This window comes from Xiphophorus hellerii, chromosome 8 (genome assembly GCF_003331165.1).
Source record: "Xiphophorus hellerii strain 12219 chromosome 8, Xiphophorus_hellerii-4.1, whole genome shotgun sequence".
NCBI classification, from domain to species: domain Eukaryota; kingdom Metazoa; phylum Chordata; class Actinopteri; order Cyprinodontiformes; family Poeciliidae; genus Xiphophorus; species Xiphophorus hellerii.
This window is the reverse complement of record NC_045679.1, coordinates 27,962,003-27,982,880: the sequence shown is the minus strand read 5'-3', so window position 1 is coordinate 27,982,880 and position 20,878 is coordinate 27,962,003. Positions and strand designations below refer to the sequence as shown.

The 20,878-nt window shown below is 39.0% G+C and overlaps 1 protein-coding gene across 1 annotated transcript in view; it reads right to left on the bottom strand.

The window, feature by feature from the left end:
• The window catches only part of gfra2b (GDNF family receptor alpha 2b), a 121,217-nt gene that overhangs the window by 94,428 nt on the left and 5,911 nt on the right, over positions 1 to 20,878 (bottom strand). Inside the window, exon 2 of the mRNA XM_032569875.1 lies at positions 18,780 to 19,079. Within this exon, the coding sequence (XP_032425766.1) occupies positions 18,780 to 19,079 (300 nt within the window). The remainder of the gene's footprint in view (positions 1 to 18,779; positions 19,080 to 20,878) is intronic.

Genomic DNA, 20,878 nt, shown 5'->3' with positions numbered 1-20,878 from the left:
ATCCATTGAGTACTGGTAATGGACCACCAGTACTCAAACACTTAGGATATACCACTGATACCCATTGCCACAAAGTTCCCTGCCACTTCGGATACATGCTCCGGCACGGTAGCATCAAGTTGAATGGAAATCCTCTGCCACTTGTGTTCCTCTCGACACAGCAGTCCACCATCTGGTGGTTGAGAGCTGTGTCAGCCACTTCACTGGGAACCCCAACGTTATCCAAGATTCAGACACAGTTCTTACTTTGATGTTACAAAGCCATCCGCTAATAAAACTGATCAGAGACCTTTGACCCCAGCAGGTCTGGTAGCAGGCACATTTATGAACCACTTCATGCTTGACATTTAAAGATATATGACATTTAGATTTTTATAACCATTGAAAAAACAAAGATTTTTTAAAGACATTTCTAAAGTTACTTCCTGATGCCTCATAAATATGTCAAATAATTATCAGTAATGTGGTCAAGATCTGTCTAAAGCTTATCATTGTTTTACTAAATCAGTTAGGTGGTGGTTAAACATTTTGTGCTCATAGATTCAATGTTTAATTTTCAAACATAAGATCTGTCAGAGGAAAAAGAAACTATCAAGAGAAGACTTCTAATTCAGAACTTTAAGCCCTGCAGTATTAAAAGTTCTTTTGTCAAAGCAGAAAATGTTGTTTTAACAGCTCATGAAGTCATGAAATGTCTTTACAACTGGTGTTTCATTGGGCAGCGGGCTGCATAAAACCAAATAAAACCTTCTGGTCTGGAAATAAGAGTATAAACCTTTTTTTCACACTCACATTTTTGAAGTTCTGTGTTGAACATTTAGTTATTCTTGGGTTGATTTTTGCTGCTGAAATGATGTTCTCTCTAGATGTATTTTCAGAGCGTCTGCATTCTTTGCAAGGTCGACTGAAATTTACCAGCTGGCACTTCTAAGAACCCACAAACGTCAGTTTTTTTCCTGAGGGACATGATGTCAGCAGTAACCAAAATGAACAAGCAAACATTAATTTGGTAGTGTTCCACTGTGAGGCTGCAGATGATCAGGATTGTTGTGAGGCTGTTAGACGGAGACAAAGCTCTCTTCTGACTTCAGAGGGACAACTCTGAGATCAGAAGTTAAACGTCTGAGTTTGTTTAAACTTCAGTTTTATTAAACTATTTAAACAGTTTTTGTGGAATTTGTTTGTTGCGCCTAATTTTCAGTTTTTTGGGGTTTTTTTAATGCAACTCCAGTGGAACCCAGTCTATTAGTGTCTCAGTATTCATGAATCCACTTAACAGATTTTTTCTCCTGAACGTAACTTTGGTAGAAACATATTTGCAAGAAAATGCTGCTTGGGAAGCAGAAATACCTGGAAGCAATGCTACTTGACATGCTATTCGGTGGCGTTTGCAAACCACCCAATCCAGGAGTACCATTCATTTTCCTTGGTGCTGATTGGCTGTATCACCACAAGTAGAGACAATGAAGACTATAAATGTTAGCTCCTACCATAGAGCAAAGGGGTTTCCACCATGTACATTAATGAATATTGTAGTATATTTAGCGTTTGAACAATTAAGATAAGCAGTTGCAATTGTTTGTAGAGATGTCGGAAGTATTTGCAGATTTCATCTATTCGTGGGTGGCTGTAGTCCCTTACTAAATACTAGAGATCCACTGTATTCTTTCACATGTCCAACTATGGTCATAATTGAATGGTTTCTGTAATGTGTGAGCATATCTGCATCAGCAGATTCAATCTGACCTCAGTATACCAAGACCACATCATGGAGAAGAGCAGAAATAAGACAAATAAAAATACCATTAGCATTTCTGTCAGCATTTACTTATTTTATTTTATTTCACCATGCTTAAAACATTGAGCAGGTTGTGGGAGCAAATGATGAGCAGTGATGCTGAAGGCAAGCCCAGTTTATTCTTCCTGAATCAGGTTTTGTGTGTTTACTGACATTAATAAAGCCATGATTAAGTAATCAGAGTGTGGCTCTTAAATGCACTGTAAAACCCCAACAACCAAAAGGTCACCAAAGAAGCTGTCATGTTCTGCACTGAACATGTGATCCAGCTGCTGTCAAGTTGCAGAAAGCACAACAAATACAGTCACTTACAAAAGCATTCATATCCCTTGAACCTTTCCATATCTATTTATAACCATGTTTGGTCATATTACAACACAAACATACAGTAAGTATATTTCATTGGAATTGAATATGAAAGACCAAGACAAAGGTCCACAATTGTAGAAAATTATCCACCATTCAAAATATTTTTTACCAATAAAAAAATGGTTTTTTTTAAATTTGTAAAATAAAATTGGTCTGAGTGCAGCCAATTTCTCTCAGAAGTTGCCTGATGGCTGCTAATGACTGAATAGAGACCACCTGTGTGAAATATGATGTCAGAACAAATCCAGCTGCTCTGTCATGCTTCAGAGGTTCAGAGAATATTGGAGAGCAAAAACATCATGAAGTCCAAGGAACACAGCAGACAGAAGATTAGAAAAGGCTTAGGCTGATTTGCCTATTCATCACCACATGGGCAAATCAGCGCACATCCCTATAGAGCCAAATACAGAGCAATGTTGGAAGAAAACCTGTAGGAGTGTAAAGACTGCAAGCTGGTGCAGAGATTCAGTTTCCAGCAGAACAACCACCCTTACCATAACATGTTCATGTTTTAGAATGGCCTAGTCAAAGTCCATACCTAAACCCAATCCAGAATCTGTGGCAAGATCTGAAAGTTGCTGTTCACAAACGCTCTCACAATGCCTCCAGTCTGACTGAGCTTGAGCTGTTTGACAAAGAAGAATGGGCAAAAATTTCAGATCAAAGCTGGTGGAGACAAACCCTAAAGACTAGCAACTGCAACAGCAGCAGAACCTGGTTCCACAGAGGATTGACTCAGGGGGCTGGATACTTCTACACACTGCACTTTTCATTTTCATTTGTAAAAAAAAATATAGAAATGCTTCGGGGGTGTGAATACTTTTGAACCCACTGTAAATAGTAAATTAACAGATAGAGAAAAAACGCCTGCTAGAGATTTCTTTTTTTAATTTATCTATAAATAGTTTAACAACCTGTTTGTTGCAGTCCTTTTTGAAAGTCGAACACAAAACTACCTTTACTAAATGGACTAAGTAAATTATAATGAGTGAGGTTTCAGCGTCCATGGAGCAGTCTCACTAGAATCAATGAACCACAACAGCACAAAGTCTTATTTTTCACTGCTATCCTCAACAAACACTCAGATAACCACACACACATGTATAAACACACTTCCACTTGCCAAAATCCCAGTAACTGTTTCTGTGTGTGTATCCATCAGGCAGCTGAGAATGAGATGAGTAAACAGAACACTGGTGTGTCTCTGTGGAGCAATACTAATCAGCCTCCAGCTCGCTCATTAGCCCGCATGCTAAACACATCAGTCATTAGTCAGACTGCTAAATTAGCCATTTATTTGGCTGCATGCTAAATACCAACGTCAGAGTTAAATGTGTAATTTAACAGGCTGAACTCTAAATACTTTTGTGATTAGGTGCTGCACAGGGCCAGTTATTGGACAGAATACTTAAAGACCTGCACATTAGCAGGCATACCAACTGACCTGATCTATTAGCTGAAGGATTTACCAATTGAGTTGGAGCAATTACTTAAATAAAACCTGGTCACAAGGTGTTGGAACCGCATGGAGTCCTGCAAACATCCAAAGTTCACTGAACCAGCTGTCCAAATTTTACTTCTATCAGCTGGTACTTTGAAGTAATTAGAAAAATTATTGTATATTGAAAAATGTTCTTTTTAATCTGAAGGTCGGCTGATGAAACTTCAGTCTGCACATACCGTTCTGAACACAATATGTGCCTGTTTTTATAATTAGATCTATTTCTGAGAATTCCTCTTTTCATTTTTCTGCTTCCATGAAGAAAATCTTCAGGCAGATTTGGCTCAACGCCACTTTGACACTTTTAGTTTTTAGTTTCATATTAATGTAATGCTTTATTCTAATTTGTTTACATGCATCTTCAAACTTTCCACTTTTTTGGACAACTTTTATGTTGCTAAGCTGGTTTCATACTCTCAAGTGGCTGCAGATAAACTCCCTCCTCAGGCATTCATTCATCCCTTCCATCTACTGTTACTGTAAACAATCTTATGAGATATCCATGTTCTTTGTAATACATGGAGTACACCGATAATTGGTCATTTAGAAGTTCAAAACTTACACACATTTTTGTTGTATGTAGGTTTTGACCTACATGCAAATATACAAACTTTATTTAAAAAATTACTTTATAAAAACATTTAGTTTTAGTTTTGTTTTTTGTTTATGTTTACCAACGTTTGCAATGTCAGATGCAGAAAAATACAACTAAATATTAATAATGGGCACATAATAGATGCCTATTATTCATGTTAAACCAGATCTGGCAATATAAAAACACCACCACATTCCTCATCAAAGTAAAGTTTGTAGCATAGCTAATGTAGTTGTTAAGTCAGGGCCTCCATCACCATGGTCTTCAGCCAGAAAAGTGTAAGACGTCCTGCCCCAAGTGGAGGATTTGAAGTATCTCTGAATTGAGTTCACAAATGAGGAAAAGATGGAGCAGGAGATCGACAGGTGGATCAGTGTAGCGTCTGAAGTGATGCGGAGGCTGTGCCAGTGTGTTGTGGTAAAGAGCTGAGTCACAGGCGAAGCTCTCGATCTACATTCCTACGTTCACCTACGGTCATGAGCTTTGGGTACTGACTGCAACAACAAGATCATGGATAAGCAAACTGAGTTTCCAATGCAGCTGGACTTTCCCTTATAAAACGGGTGAGAGGCCGTTGACCCCACGACCCAACTGCAGATAAGCATAAGGAAATAAATGGATGGATGGATGGATGGATGGATGGATGGGTGGATGGGTGGGTGGGTGGATGGATGGATGGATGGATGGATGGATGGATGGGTGGATGGGTGGGTGGGTGGATGGATGGATGGGTGGATGGGTGGGTGGGTGGATGGATGGATGGATGGATTCAGTGCAGAAAATAAATGAAGAGTTCTCTAAAGCACCATGATTGTACTACTTGCTTTCAGTTATGACAATAATGCACATTTCATGACCTTTCCTTAATAAGGTCAACTTAAACTTTGCTGACAAACCTTTTTGTAAACGCTTTTCTTTAGAGGATAATTCTTAAAAAGGACAACAGGGGGACCGGCTTGACTTCAGTGCTTTCCATGAACTTGTAGTACACAGAGTCTTCTGGAAGTGTGCAAATGAAGCAGGAAGTCATATCAATCATTTCAAAATAAACAAGATTGCACAAGAGCAAAGTAGATTTTTTTAAAACCTGCTAATGAATCCTAATGAGAATGCACATCTAAAAAAAATCTCATTTTAATAACATCATAACAAAAATGTCAATCCTATTTGTTATACCTGCTTCCAAGAAAACGCTGTGATATTCCCTCAAAAAGATCACCACAGACGTTAATCTCAGATACATCTGCAGTATCCAATTTTCAAGTTTCAATTTCCTTGAACACGGATCGGCATTTTAATTTAGAATCAAACTCCTTCCTGTAGGCAGATGGAAGCAAGGAGTGTAAATATGATTCAGCCTTAAGATTTTCTTGTAATGACATTTTGGAAAATCTGCCTCCTTTAATCTCACACGATGTTTTAAAGCTGGATGTTTTATTCAGCACTGTGAGCCTGTGTAATCAACTTATAACTCGCACCATGTATTAATCTGTCGGCCTTTTAATCTCCATCTTCAAACAAACACAGCTGGCTGCGATTTGAAACTGGAGCAGATTTTGGAGAAATGTGGCACCACCTGGATTGTTCTTCCTGTCATCACAGGAGCGACAAGTGGGAGTTTTAAAGTTTAAAAATGACGCATAAAGTTAGAAAAATGGCACAAAATAAAATTGTAACAACTAAAACATATTTCTGAAGTTGTGTGTTTCATAAATGTCTTTGCAAGTTCTGCTTTCTAAAATGATTCACTGTATGAATGTTTCACCCAGCTGCAGTGTATCTCCCAGTTTTGTTCAATAAAAGCCCTTAGAGGCAAAACTACTTTACTAAGCTTATGAAGTCAACAGTTGCAGCTGAAAAGGCTGCAACTGTAAGGATCTATGGCTTTGTGTTTTAAGAATTCACATCAGCATTTTCACATTCACAAGTCTGTCTTTTACCCAATTATTCAAAGAAAAAGGTTAAGGCTTTTTGCAGCTGATAGAAATTTAAGAAGTAAATAACTAAATGTACAGAGGAGAATCATAAAATGAATCAAGCACAGGATCTCAACCAAACCACAACCAAAAATAAATAAAAGGCACAGACCAGTTTCTGGTTTTAAGGTTTCCGTTTCTTTAAAATGCTCTGCTTTAAAAAAAAAAATAGAGCGTATTCTGTGAGCTGCTCGGACTCTGCACACACTGTCTGTGGATGATTGAGGGTTCAGAGTTGAGTGTACCAGCTGTGTACATTTCTTAGGAAAAATTCCTTCATTCCCCAAAAGGTAGATACTAGCACGTTTGATGAGCTGGTTGAGCATTTAACCCCGTTTTTTCTCCACCAGGCAGCCACCACACACTGTGGCAGTCTGGCTACCTTGTGACTGATTGATTGTTGTAACTCTCAACCTACCTACCAGCTCACTAAAAATATTACAGCTGTACAGCTGGTTATTATTATTATTACAGTAATATTATTATTACGCTGTAGTTGACAGCAGGCAGCGGACTTTTACTGGTACACCTGGTAGATTTATGTCCCTCTTCAGGGAGCAAGGTTGCTATGACTACTGCTGCCGCCTGCTGCTTGGCCTCACATCAATGCCCTTTAGGGTACACTTATACAATCTCTGTGCAGAACAATGCAAACTGCCCTCCATCACTGACAAACTCATAATTACACACTTTTTGTGTGCATTCTGTTCTTTTTCATGCTATAATGTGTAAATTGTTGTCAATAGATAGTGTATCACAGAAGAAGGGCAATGGGCAAGGCTACATCTGTAAAACATTTACATCCCAGTGAAATGTAGTGTGGCTCCAAGAGCAAGAGCAGTCAGTGAAACCCGGTGTCTTCCTCCACTGAGAACGGCTGGTCGTCTAGCCCAATGAGTATATTTTTAAATGTCGTATTCAATTTGTACAGTAGTTTGAAGGATTTTGACGTGTTTCCCCTGTGAGGTGCTTTTCCATTGCATGTGTTGCAGGATGCAAACATCACATCACTGTCCAGCATGGTGTAGAAGTTCCACAAGGCTCTGTAAAGGAAACCAGGAGCTACACTGCACTGCACACAGGCCCTCTGCAGGCTGCAAAGTATGAGGCAGTTCAGGATTTGTGACTGGCAATAAAAGACAGTGACCACTGTATGTGAACACTGATCACTTACTTTTTAAATAATTTAAAGATAATGATTGGTGGCCCATCAATCACAACACCACTAATGAATACTTTTGTAAGACACTCAGAAATATGATCAACAGAAGCACACATATGAAATTATCAAGGGTTCCATAAAAATCTGCCAAAATCTTTGGCATGTGGTTTAATCTTCCCTCAAATGTAGCACAGCTTAAGGAACACAGAGCAAGCACAGATGGAAACGGTTAGACACTTTCACATGGGTTAGAATCAGGCCTTAATACAAGATAAAACACACAGAAATGAAGCGTTAGAAACAATCATCCATCATCCAGAAATCAAAAATCAAACCAAAAACAACCAGTTCTACCAGTTCTAACCAGTTGGTGCGGTTGTCTACATCCCCTGCTGGTACGTAGACAGAAAGTCTTGGTTCAAATCCATACCAGGGTCTTTCTACATGAAATGTTCATGTTCTCTCTCAATGCATGTGGGCTTTCTCTCTAGATACAACCTCTTCCTCCCACAGGGCAGACTCATACTCACTAGTCTCTCTAAAGTAGTCTCAGAGTGAGTGAATATGTGCATTGTTGTTCTGTGTCCCTGTGCTGCCCAGAGATGGACTGGCTGAAAAGGGTATATCCTGCCTGTTGCCCAATGGCCCCTGGAGACGGACCCCCTCCAAGGATATGCATGTACACACCATGGATGACAATTCCAGGACTAAAGGACTAATGTCTCAACAAGATCTAGAGAAACTCATCCATGTGTTTATCTTTAGTTTAGTTGATTACTGCAACAGTGTTTTCATAGGTCTGCCTAAAAAAATCAATCCTCCAGCTGCAGCTGATCCAGAAGTTCAGAACTGCTGGAGTTCTGACTAAAACCAGAAATATAGAGAACATCACCCAGTTCTACAGTCCTTCACTGAGAGAATAGACTGTAAAATACTGGTAGTTTATAAATCACTGAACGGCTTAAAAATCTGCAGTTGTTGTATCAACCTTCCAGACCTCTCATGTCTTCTGGTTCTGCACTGCATCCCCAGAACCAGAACCAAACATGGAGAAGTAGCATTCAGCTTCTATGCACCACACATCTGGAACAAACTTCCAGGAAGCTGCAAAACAGCTGAAACACTGAGTTCCTTTAACTCGAGACTAAAAACCTAGTTTAGAACCATAATAAATGAAACATTTTGATGATTTTGATGATGGCACTCGACAAAATGTAATGTTTGTTAATGGTTTCTCAACTGTTTTTATGACTTTATTTTTGTGTTTTATGAAGTAAAGCAATTTGAACTGCATTGTTGCTGAAATGTGCTATACAAATAAACTTGATTTATTTGTATAAATCAGGTTTATTATTTGACTTGATTGACTGATTGGATGGAAATTAGTAACTGTCTCTAAACCAGAACTGGATGCTGTTCAATTGAAAATGGCCCCATTCACACTCCAGAGCTCTTCTAACAGGATAATGACAGAAACTCAACAAGCACCAAGAATAGAGGAGGACTCTGAAGCAGAAATGACTTTCACCTGTGCCTTTCCTGCTGGGATAATGACCTGCTAAGAGCTACAGAAAGGGTATGACTGCTGCACAAGAACTCCTGTTAACTCAAGCTCTCAGTATTTCTGGTGATGCTGGATTTATTTGTCTCTTCAAATCATAAAGATCTAGATTACCATCTTCTTTGTTGACTTATTTTTCTTGTGACCAGTACTTGTGTCCAGAAACACCATTCATCAAGGTCAGATTCTGTAGCCACGGCTGACGGCTTAACATGAATTCAGATTTTCTTTCCATTAACCTGTTTAATTACACTAGCAACAATTGTTGCCAGACATTTCCTTTAATTTCTGAAAGCTCTAAAAGTATTGTTCTGGCTTTTGACACCTGACTGAAGAAGAAGGGTCACCCAAAAGGTGACCCTTTCCACAAAGTGGACTGTCTATTACAAGATGATGCCTGGTTTAGATCAGGGCCCAAGTCTTGAAGTAATGATTCAATTAATCTTGAATTATGAGTTTTAACTTAATGATGCAATTTAAACCAAATAATTACTTCACAATATGCAAGAAAAAACTCACTTAGTTAAGTTTGTCTTTCACAAACTCATACTTTTATGTTCAAAATCTAAAACTCGCTAAATTTATTTAACTTAAAGAGCAGAAAATACAGTAGTAGACACAACTAAATGCGTCTGCAAATGTTTTGCAGTGTTGTAACAGTTTAACCTGACTTTGCCTCATTGATGAAATTACCAGATAAAGTTAAAGGTCATTTGGCACATTGAGACAAACATCTGCATGATGTGGCACTCAATCTTTATGTACAAAGACATCTCTGAACACTCTTGTAACCATGCTTTGTTATAATAGGTTATGCATGCTATTATTTTTCTTATTTTTTACATGTATAAATGCTACCTGTAAGAACAATTTTATTTAAAGAGAATTCATACTACATTTTATTTATGGTTTTCAAAAATAACATTTATTAATCTTTGAGAGGCCAAACTTCCATTATTATGCCATTATCTGTATCTTATTTAAAATGGTCTGAAAACAATATTGTTTATTGCAATATTTTGTGGGATGACTTATTGACCAGTAAATCTAACATTGGGTTTAACTGACCAATGAACAAACATCACACACAACATAATTAATGCCAAAGAGATGAACCAGTCCAACACCAGATCTCCAAACATCACCTTCATTTTTTAACAGCACAATGAAGTGAGAAAGATTTATTGCAAGTTGTAGTTTTTACAACCAAATGGATGAAAAACTAATAAAAAGTCTGTTTTTCTGGATGGAGTTCAAACCTCCAGCAGAGGAACAAGCAGTCTACACAGAAGGCAGTTTATAGACCAATCCTGGGTGAGCCTCCCTCTGAGACACTATTCTGTCAGTTAATGAACAGGAACCAGGAAAAGGATAAAATGGGGTTCGATCTCAGCTCCCAACGCTCCCCACCCTCCATCTGATCTGATCCTTCTGATCTCTCCTGCTCTATTTTCATTTCCTCCTGTCCACATTCTAAAATGACTCATTCTGTCATCAGCAATGTTCACATTTTCCTCAAACTCCCTGGATTTCAGGCTTTGATGTGACCAGTCATGTGAGTTCTTGTTTCCTCCTGGCATGTTGCTCTTTCTGGAAAGTTTTACATTTTCGGTGCAAACACACCTCAATAGATTAGGGTTTTTTTTCAGAAACGTATTATTTTCCAATAAAAATGAATTTTTTTTGTGATGGGTTTTTTAAGAAAGTTGTGCCTTTTTTATTATTGCGCCTTTTGTTATTTATATGTACACAGCCCTGACTTAGAATATAAAAAATTAGGTAGAAGCTAAACATACAAATCCCTTCATTCATATTGTTAGGTTAATCGGCTGCATTAAATTGTGTGAGTTCATGGTTGTTTGTCATTAATGTCTTTGTGATCAACTTGCCTTTTGACTGCTCTAAATTAGGGACTAGCTCCCCTAGCTATCCTGCACCAATAGGAAATGGATGGTAGTAGACCTTTAGTAAACAATTATTTTAGTATTCAAGTAATCTATCAATTATTCTGACAATTAATTGAATAATCATCAAATAAAGAATTTGATTTAAAAAATTTTAGTAAATTTTGCCATAGCAGCGGTATTAACAGCAGATATCAACAATGGCCTAAATGTTCGTATTTGTGCATCTCTAACAATTATTGTTCTGTAGTTTACAAAATTTAATTAACTGCTTTAGTTAACCAGGACAAAAACTATACAAAAGTCTAAAATTATATTTGACTTTATAATGAAGCAGCATGTTTACAAAGATGCTTCTAAAACATTGCCTATACTCCAGTTTTCAGTCAATTTTATAAATGAACTTTCACTTTGCCCAGCCATTTATAGGTTTTGTGTTCATGTTAGAGACAGGATCTTTGGCACATTCATCACACAGAAATGCACCTCCCAGCTATGTACCACCATGATGCGGTACACAGCACCATTCATTTTCCTTAGCACTGATTGGTTAAACCTCCAAGAGTGGAATTGAGAAAGGCTGTAGATCACAGGTCTCAAACTCCAGTCTTCCAGGGCGGCTGTCCTGCAGTTTTTAGATGTTCCACAGGTACAAAACGCTGGAATGAAATGGCTTAATTACCTCCTCCTTTTGCAAATCAGTTCTCCAGAGCCTTAATGACCTAATTATTCTATTCAGGTGTGGTGCAGCAGAGGCACATCTAAAAGTTGCAGGACAGCGGCCCTTGAGGACTGGAGTTTGAGACCCCTGCTTATCTTCCACACAAGCGCCAAGATGGTTTCCACTGAGACTATTACAGTGGCAGGCATTTGGTACCTGGGCCTTCAGTGGGGGTTAGTCTTAATTCACCACTATGACATTACAATTAAGACACCAATACTAGTGAACAAAAAAAATCATTATGACGATGTCTGATGCTACACAGGTTGTTCAGCCCATCAGATTTCAAGAGTCCTGCTCTAAATGCGCCATTCAGACAGGATATTTAAATGCGTTCTAACTAACTCTGCTGTATGCAAATAAACAGAGAGAAGACAGCTAAGAATTTATTATGGAGATTTCCTTCTTATGTATTTTTTTTATATGATTGCCATTATACTAGAGAAGGATGTTTATGAGGAGCGCAGAGATGGAGGGAGGTGAGAGAGGAGAGAGAGAGCTACGTACTTTATGCAGCACTTTTTATTCATCAGTTAGCCTACTAATAATTAATTATGAGTGGTTTTTCACGTATCGAGAGTCAATATTATTGTCATTAAACAAAGAAATCCAGTTATGACAACTCCAAACCTCTACACTATAAACACAACTGTGAGCAGGGCAGGTTGCTGATGAGCATAGCTGTCAAGTCTCCTGGTTTGGCTGGGAAACTCCGTATTTCACCCCTCTTTCCATCTGTGCTCCCATATAACATAATTACAGCCCCCTCCCTCTCCCCCCATGAGAAAAGTGCACTGCTTTAACACTTTTCAGATGAGTATGTATGAAAAGCTCTTATACTATAGTCCCATTATTTTTATTGGATAAATACATTTCTCCAATTGTGCACAACAGACTTCCAGTGAGTGAAACAGAGAAGCTGTGCACCCTGCTGCAATTAATGTGAAATGTAGTTTAGACCTTTTCATGCTAAACTCACAGTTGGCCTTTAGATTCAAATAAGACAAAAATGACAAGTGAGAATGTTCCTGAATCAGAAGTGACCTAGAAAAGCAGTTCACTTCTATTTGCATGTTTCAGACAGCTGTCAGCACTTTGAATCCCACACAGCAGAATGAAAAGTGCTCCACATAAAGTTTCATTCTTTATAAGATTTTGTATAATGCATTCTGGTATACTTTTGGTTATTTGTGTAAAATAAGTGTTACTGTAAAGGCGTTTCATGATTTCTGCCTCCTGCATCTCTTTTGTGTTTGCTGTCACCCTGGACATTTCTCCCTCTGCTGTGCCTTGTTAAATGTGTGAATACATTCATGCAGCTGCTTTGCACTGTTCGCTCTCCTGGGAGCAGGTTGACAATTCTGATCCATCTATTTGTGCCAGTGGTCCTCTGAAATGCTGAATAACCTGTCATCAATAAGTTGGGTAGAATATTGCTTTTCTTACTAGGTGGTCTCCAGACAATGCATTTTTTGGTTTGCTTGACTTTCAAGCTTCTTTAATATAGTTGCAGGAATGACTTCAGATGGAAAGCACACAACAAAGCATAAAGGCGTAGTCTGTGGAATAAAGCGCCAAGAAATGGCTGAGCAACTTACAGCATCTAATTCCAAATATCAACCTAACTTAGAGAAAGACAGCTGCTGTGTAGCAAGTGAAAAAAACCAGCTTCCATGTAAAAACCATCCATAATACTGAAAATAATGAGGTGAAAGTTGCTAGTGTTACCTATTTGTCAACACTTCTGACATCGTGTACCTCATTAAAACAGTGGCACATAATGTATAAAATATCTGTTTCTAAACATGTCTGAATGCATTAAATAGGAAAGCTTTATCAGCTTGTAATGCTAATAGTACCTATCATCAAAACAATAGAAAATGTTTTCCGAAGGACAAGAAATACATTAGAAAGTATGATCCACAAAAACAGCGGACACACTCAAACACACACACCTATATACCTGCATAACCTGCTTTTTTCTGTTACAAATTATACTCAATAATAAAGACAGGAAAGTAAAGTCAACCTGTGTGATCCACGGGAGGAGGAAGACAGAGATTCCCAGGATCAGGTTGTGTGTCTGAGACTTCCAGAGGAGGAGGAGGTGGAGTGACAATGTTTGCTTCGTTTCTTCTCTTTTTGGCAAACATTTTCACTAGATTTAACTGTTTTACCCTCCCTCAGCTCTAGCTCTCTCATTCTTAGCTCCTTCAGCTCAGTCATAGTTCAGTCTTAGCGAGACCCTCAGGAAGATATCACGGTCGGTCAATGGAGAAGTGATGGGGATGTCCCGTCAGCTCACACAGGGTCAGTGTAACCCCACCAGACACGCGCACAGGATAAGTTCAGTTAGGGACCATTTGACCACTTTTCAAACTGCAGAAGAGGGTCAAAAGTTTGCTTATTCATTTTTAGCTAGCTGTTATTATTGATAAAAAGTACTTGCAAATTTTATCAAAATATATGTTTTTGAATAACCATCACTTCTTGTCATTGCAGTATTTCAAATACAGCTAAATACGGTAACATTTCATTGCTGCACATTCGTATGAGCTCTATTTCCTGAAAAGAAAGAAAAAAGAAAAGTCAATGTACATGATTCTACAATTATACCCATACTAGTACTACTCATTTCCATTCCTTGGCTGCCTAGTGTATCTAAAAAGCTTCAAATCTAAAATGAGAAATTATTTTTACAATTTTGGTCACGTGTTGTCTATTCTGACATGTCAGTTCTATAAAATATTAGTCAGTATATACATTTTTATTTCACAACCTGGCTCAAGGTAAATATTATTTATGGAGTTCATCAGTGAAATTCCATGCCATCAACCCACTGCACACTTCCACTTGCATGAACTGTGTAGTTTACACTTTGACCACTAGGTTGGTATCAACACACTTCTCATACATTATTGTGAAAAAATATTTGTAGTATTAATTTTTGTCTTGCTGTATTAACAGAGGCATCAAGCTAATTAGCTTCAGTAGTCCATCAGGGGTTCATGCTCAGTAGCAGCATTACAGTCAGAGGGTAGAGGAAACCAAAGACATACAAGGAATGCACAGTGAGCATTTTAAGCACAATGTGATTCTGCTCCATAAACAAATTTTAGCATGATATTTTCAGAGTTCCTTCCTCTCTTATGGAAGATGTTATGATCCACATTCTTCATCCACACATCGAAATAATAAGTCTGTATCCCCCAGCTATGGTTCTCCTGCTGCATCTCAGGCTATAAATTATTGTTGGATGAAAATAATGAAGAAGAAAAGCATAAGGAAAAGGTCAAAGAGTTCATTTCAGCCCTCACACCCCCCACATCTCCTTCCCAAAACTAACTTCCTGTCACCTGGATCATTATTCATCTCCTCGGTGGAGATTTGTTGGAGTGGATGAATAAACTAGAATGTTGCTGTTGAACATACATTGTGAACTGATTCACCTGTAGAATTTGTACCACTGACATTCTGTAAAAGTTTCATGGCATTACAATACATTTATAAATAGATGGCAATGTATAAACCTAGACATACATGAATTTTAAAATATATCTTGTATATCATTACAAATAAGTGGAAACATCATTTGCCGCTTTCAGCTATTAACCCTGCAGCATTTTAGAAGAATTTGATAATGATAAGATCGCACCTGAAAATGTGAATCTCAACAGATCAGAGACTCCTAAAAACTAACACATTTACTATTAATTACCTGATGCATAATTGTGTAAAGTACTGATATGGAAATGTGCTTTTCACAAAAAGTAAGAATATTTATGTTCTAGTGATTATTTATTTGTTGTGTCTATGTTTCCTGGCAATAAATCTTGACCTGTTACAATGTTTATTTTCCTTTAAAAGAGCATACATAATCAGAATGTCACTTTTCTAAAGAAAATTTTTTATATATTTGTTAAAACTGTTACCATGTTCTCACAGTATGTTATGAGACAGATAATCTATGAAAAGATTGATCTCCTCTACCTTCTCCCTGAGCTTCTATTGTTGTCTGAAGAAATGCACCGCAAAAACAACCAATCAGAGCCAGGAGCTGTCAAGCTCATGTACTCACTGCTAAATGTGCTAATAGCAGCGCAATAACTTATTGTTACAGAGTAAACATTTATCTGCTGTGTTCAGTGGCAATGAGCATTAACAGAGAGCAAAAGAGAGCAAGAGGGGGTATGAGCAGCGCCAAATGGAGAGGTGACTGACAGCGCTAAGACCTTCCTCCAGGCTTTGGTCGGGTGTTTCTATTCTAGTCAGCATTGGGAGCGCTGGGAGAAGGGAGAGAAGCTCTTTTTTTCACAGATTGTCTGTCTCAAACTATAATGTCATGACACAGTAAAAGGTTCAATAAAATTGGAATCAGCATGTCTGGCTTCTTAAAGATCAGTGATTGGCGTTTGGCAAAAAAATTGTAATTGGTGCACACCAAATAAAAACACTTTTCAAAAGCTAAAGTTTTTTTCCATAAAGGATTTCAAAAGAAGGAAAAAAATACAAACTTTCATACTTTTTCTTTTGCTAAATTTGTGTTTATTTATAAAACACAACCGTGATAGTAAAAGAACAGACTCTGCTGGGACTGGGCTTCCTGAGGATAATGAAGCCAACATCCCTCCGGCCCAGCATCCTCACAGCGCTGTGCTGTGGAACAGAGTGTCCTGACCTGCTGCATCTCACCACGGCTCTCCAGCTGCTGCTGGACTGAAACCAACTTGTAATTTTCAGTCTGAGTCACATACAAATCATGCAGAAATCCCTCAGAAGTTCACGCACACACCCTCCCACACACACACACGCACGCCTCAAACTCCAAAACACATCACTGTGTTAGCATAGCGAGAAATAAAACAAACACACACTAGATGAGTTTCCATTACAAATGTTTGTAAAACTTGGTCAATATTCGACTAATGTTGAAAAAACACAATTTTGCAATTGCAGTGTTTCCATTAAATGAGAAAATAAGAAATGCAATTAGAATCAAACATGAATAAGTTTGTTTGTGTGATAAGTCATCAAAAAACATGCTGCGCCCTCATCCTCTACTTCCTGTTGTCTTCTTTGAGCCAGTGCCAACATCCGGCTGTGTATCATGAGTCACATGTGACTCATGTGATGTAAAAAAAAAAGTTTAAATTGCAGTTTTGTGAAATAATCCAGTCTCCATATGGCCAAAAAACACACCGGAGCCCAGTGCCAAAACTTTTTATCAAATGATGAGAGTTTTCTTTGGAATTGCAGAGTTTTCATTTAATGAATTTATTTCAAATAGCTAAATGTCAAATTGATCAATTAAATGGTCAATGGAAAGCACACACTTTGCTATTACGGAAGCGCATGAACGCACCAAGAGTTGCAACTCTTCACAGTACTCCAGGTCATTGAAGCTGTTTCAGTCTTCTGAGCCTTTCTGTTGTATGCGAGCTCTGTGTGTGTGACAGAGTGTGTGTGCCTTTCCCGGCCGGCCGGGGTGTTCCTGCATGTGTGTGTTTGTGTGTGAGGACTGTTAGCAGCACAGAGGCATCCTCAGTGGAACAGGGAACAAAGAGAGAAGCTCTTAATGAGCTCTGCCACTGCTGGGACCCAAACTAGGCCAGCCAACGGGCTGTGCATGAGTGTGTGGTGGTGGTGGTGGTGCGGGTGGTGCTGACACACACTGCAGCAGAGTGCAGAACCAGCAGTGGACTGTGGAGCAGCCACAGGAACACGCCAGGTGACTGCAAACACTGCAGTGATGACCAAGTCCAACAAACAGCTGACCTGTCACTGCAGTGCTGCTGCTGCAGCTTACGGAGACCCTGTTCAGGGGGTCGCACATTTTCATGTTATTTCAGCTCCTGAACAGCTCAACAGCATCCTCTGGGTCAGTTCCTTCTTTTGTCCTGGTGGGGTGCAGGGCAGGAAACACTTCTGACCGAGCTCTTTTTCGGAGAAACCGCTTCTATTGCCCAAAACTTTATTAGCATCTTTGATGTTGGGGTTTTTGGTCAGCGGTGGCAGAGATCTAGGCCTGGCCTGATGTCTGTGTGAAAGGTGCTTCCATAAGTGCAGCAGTTCTCCACTGTTTTAAAACTCACTACAGTGTTCTAGTCAAGACCACCTAACCCGAGACCAAGACAAAATCAAGACCAGAGTGCATCGAGACCGAGACAAGATCAAGACTTTTAGGGTTTGAGACCGAGTCAAGACCAAGACCAGCGCCCCGCACTACATGATACAATAAAATGTGAAATATGATCAAAATTGCTAATCAAATTGATCTGAAAGATTCGCATTCCCGTAAAAACACCTAGATATTAAATACTTAGAGTTGAAATAAATTTAACCAATATTAAAAGCAGAACAAACCTTTTGTTCTGCTTATCTAAAAAGATAACTCCCTGGGCGGTTGCCCATATCATTCATGTCAGAAACCACCTCTGTCTGCACCATTAAACATAGTAATTGAGGCAATACACTAACTGTTAACAACACTCAACTATGAACACTGACCAAGGAGCAACAAGCAAGAAGTAACCAAGCACAAGGCACACACCATGACTGCTCTCACCCACTGCATGAAGCCAGGCAGCACAAAGCTGTAATGTCTACCATCATGGCAGACATTACAGTTGCCACTTTGAGCAAAAGTTTTATTTATTTGCGCAAACCACTGCGCATGTCTCAGAGCGCTGCGTGTGAGTGAAAGGTGAGGAGGGGGTGGGGGAGAAACAGAACGACGTAATTAGTAAGTCACGTTATTGCTTGGATTTTAATCGTTTTGCATCCAGTGAAAACAAACATGTTAACAAATAAACTGGATAGTGTGCTGTAAGTTTAGTGATATTTTCACAGTTAACTTCTTGACTGGTCTTGAAATAAAATCCAGAGTCCTCAGCGCCCAAGACCGAGACCATCAAAAAATGGTCTCGAGACCAAGACCGGTCTCGAGTACTTACAACGCTGACTCACTCTGACATAGAAAATCCATGGAATTCAACTTGAAACAACAAAAATGAACAAAATTTTTTATTCCCTATTTTTTTCTTTAGGCAACAACTGCCAGGCTCCCACACAGCAATCGATACGGAACATCTTAGACCTAAGCACAGAAAAGATGAACCAACCTGCAGCCTAAAACTTTAAAGCATATCATCAACAGGCAGCAGGAGGCCTCATTAGCTCCACCCATGCTTACCCTCAGTCAGGCCCATGTGGATGCTCCAGTAGTTCTGCAGACACTGCAGCTCCTTCTTCATGCCTCTCTTGCAGCGGCAGTCATAGAGCGGCGAGTCTTGCAACACCTCTAGCGCCCCCTGGCACTCCTTGGAGGCCAGCATGGTGCTGCGCTCCTTGTCCCCGCCAGACAGACACTGGCGCATGATCCGGTAGCGGGAGCTACACTGGCTGTTCTGGTTGCACAGTTCTGAAGCTCGCACGCAGTCCGGAGGTTCCCTCCAGCCGGGAGATCCCAGCGCCGACTCACACACACACACATCTGAAGCATAAACAGAAAGACAGCAACGGCAGAAAGTTAAAGTTTGCGCCAGATGGAGCATGTCGAGCGCCAGACCAGGTCCAGGTTCAGGCTACGGGTGGAGCTCAGTTGGATGTTTTGTTTAGGTTTCAGTCTAAAAATGATCCAGGGTCAGATCTAGTATTAAAAGTTGGCAAATGTTCTGCAAATAATTTGGAGTTACGTTCCACCGAAAATTCTGTGGATGCTGAACGGAGACAGGGGTCTATTGCTGTTATGAGGCTATGAGGTAATTATGAGGTCAGTCTTTCCGCTCTCAGTTCTACAAAGACGATTGACTTCACCAGTCCTGTTCAACGACATATTAATGAAAAATTATTGCAGCACACTTTTATTGAAGCACTGAAGCTACTAAGACAAGTCAAAACGGGACAATATTAACCTTACTAGGAAAAAGACAGAGAAAATCTGGATCTTCTATTTAAAGGGTCTATTTCCCACAGACATGAATGAAGATCTATCTACTAATGAGGTTCAGTGAATGATTCTCTTTTGTATTTGTTTTCATATTGATTTTACAATATATGTTACAAAATTAGGCTTTTGCTAAAGTACCTGTCATTACTATGTGGTTTTTCCTGTGATTTTTAACTCTACATTGCCTTGTCATTCTGGGAATGAACTACTTTAGATTTGTTAGGAGATGATAAGTTTAATGTTGATCCAGCGTATAATGTAACCAGAGCAATAACAACTATGTTTTGCCTTTGTTGCCTTATATTAAAAAATATTTTAATAAAGCAGAAAAAAGACATGTTCAATGTAAAAATGCAGAATTATTAAAGCTTTAAGCTAATATAAAGTATTTCAGTGTAGGACTTATTGTTTAGGAGTTATTAGTCAAAGTGCAATATATTTTGCAATAGCGCACCCTAGGTATTGTGGGATATGATTTTTCTTTATATAAGTAGTTGTAGGGGTTTTCTATCAGATTTCCCTTTTGGATTTTTTTCCAGTGTTTTTCGTTTCCTCTGTTACAATTACAAAAGGTTTTATCACTTGGAGCCGGAAAGCCAATATTCCTCGCATTGCCTATTCTCCCCACTCCTAAAAAAGGATCCAAAGTTTTGTCTCTTGTTCCCCTGTTCTTCTTGCATTTTTAATCTTGAATTAAAACCTTCTTCTGAACAACCAGGAAAAAAGGGTAATACTTGTATTTTCTCCAAAGGTTTTGATCAGGAGGGAATCTGTTCTGAGCTTTTTATGCAGGTATGTTATTTCCAGACTCCAAACAAAGGCAAAGTCTTACAGTACTTTACCTAAGCTGCAAAAATACAAAAATCACTACAATAGTCATACAAAGACAACAGATGCCTTCCTTCACCTCACCGTTCTTCCTTGTGCATCTGGCAAAAGCCAAAACAGACGCCCACACAACCGGCTGACCTCTGTAGACGTAAATAACATTCAGCAAATAGAAGTTTTACTGTTGGTTTCTGCCAGCAGCTCAGATCACTGAGCAGAAATCAACAGGCAGAAGTGGAGATTAATTAGCTCTGGAGAGAGCAACTAAATCTAAATCTAAATTCACCTTCAAGGTTACTGATGGTGGAAAACACCCAATTATGCAAATTAAACGTTGGTGCATTAAATAATTGATCAACATATCAACTGTGTCGTCAGTAAGGTGATGAGTTTTGACCCCAGCATCAATGACACAGGTTTACTTGGCTGACTGTTAAGGAATCTGCTCACTTTGCTGGCTCTGTTTTTCTGTCATGTGGCATATTGCAGGCCACTTTGAGTTATTAATAATCCAC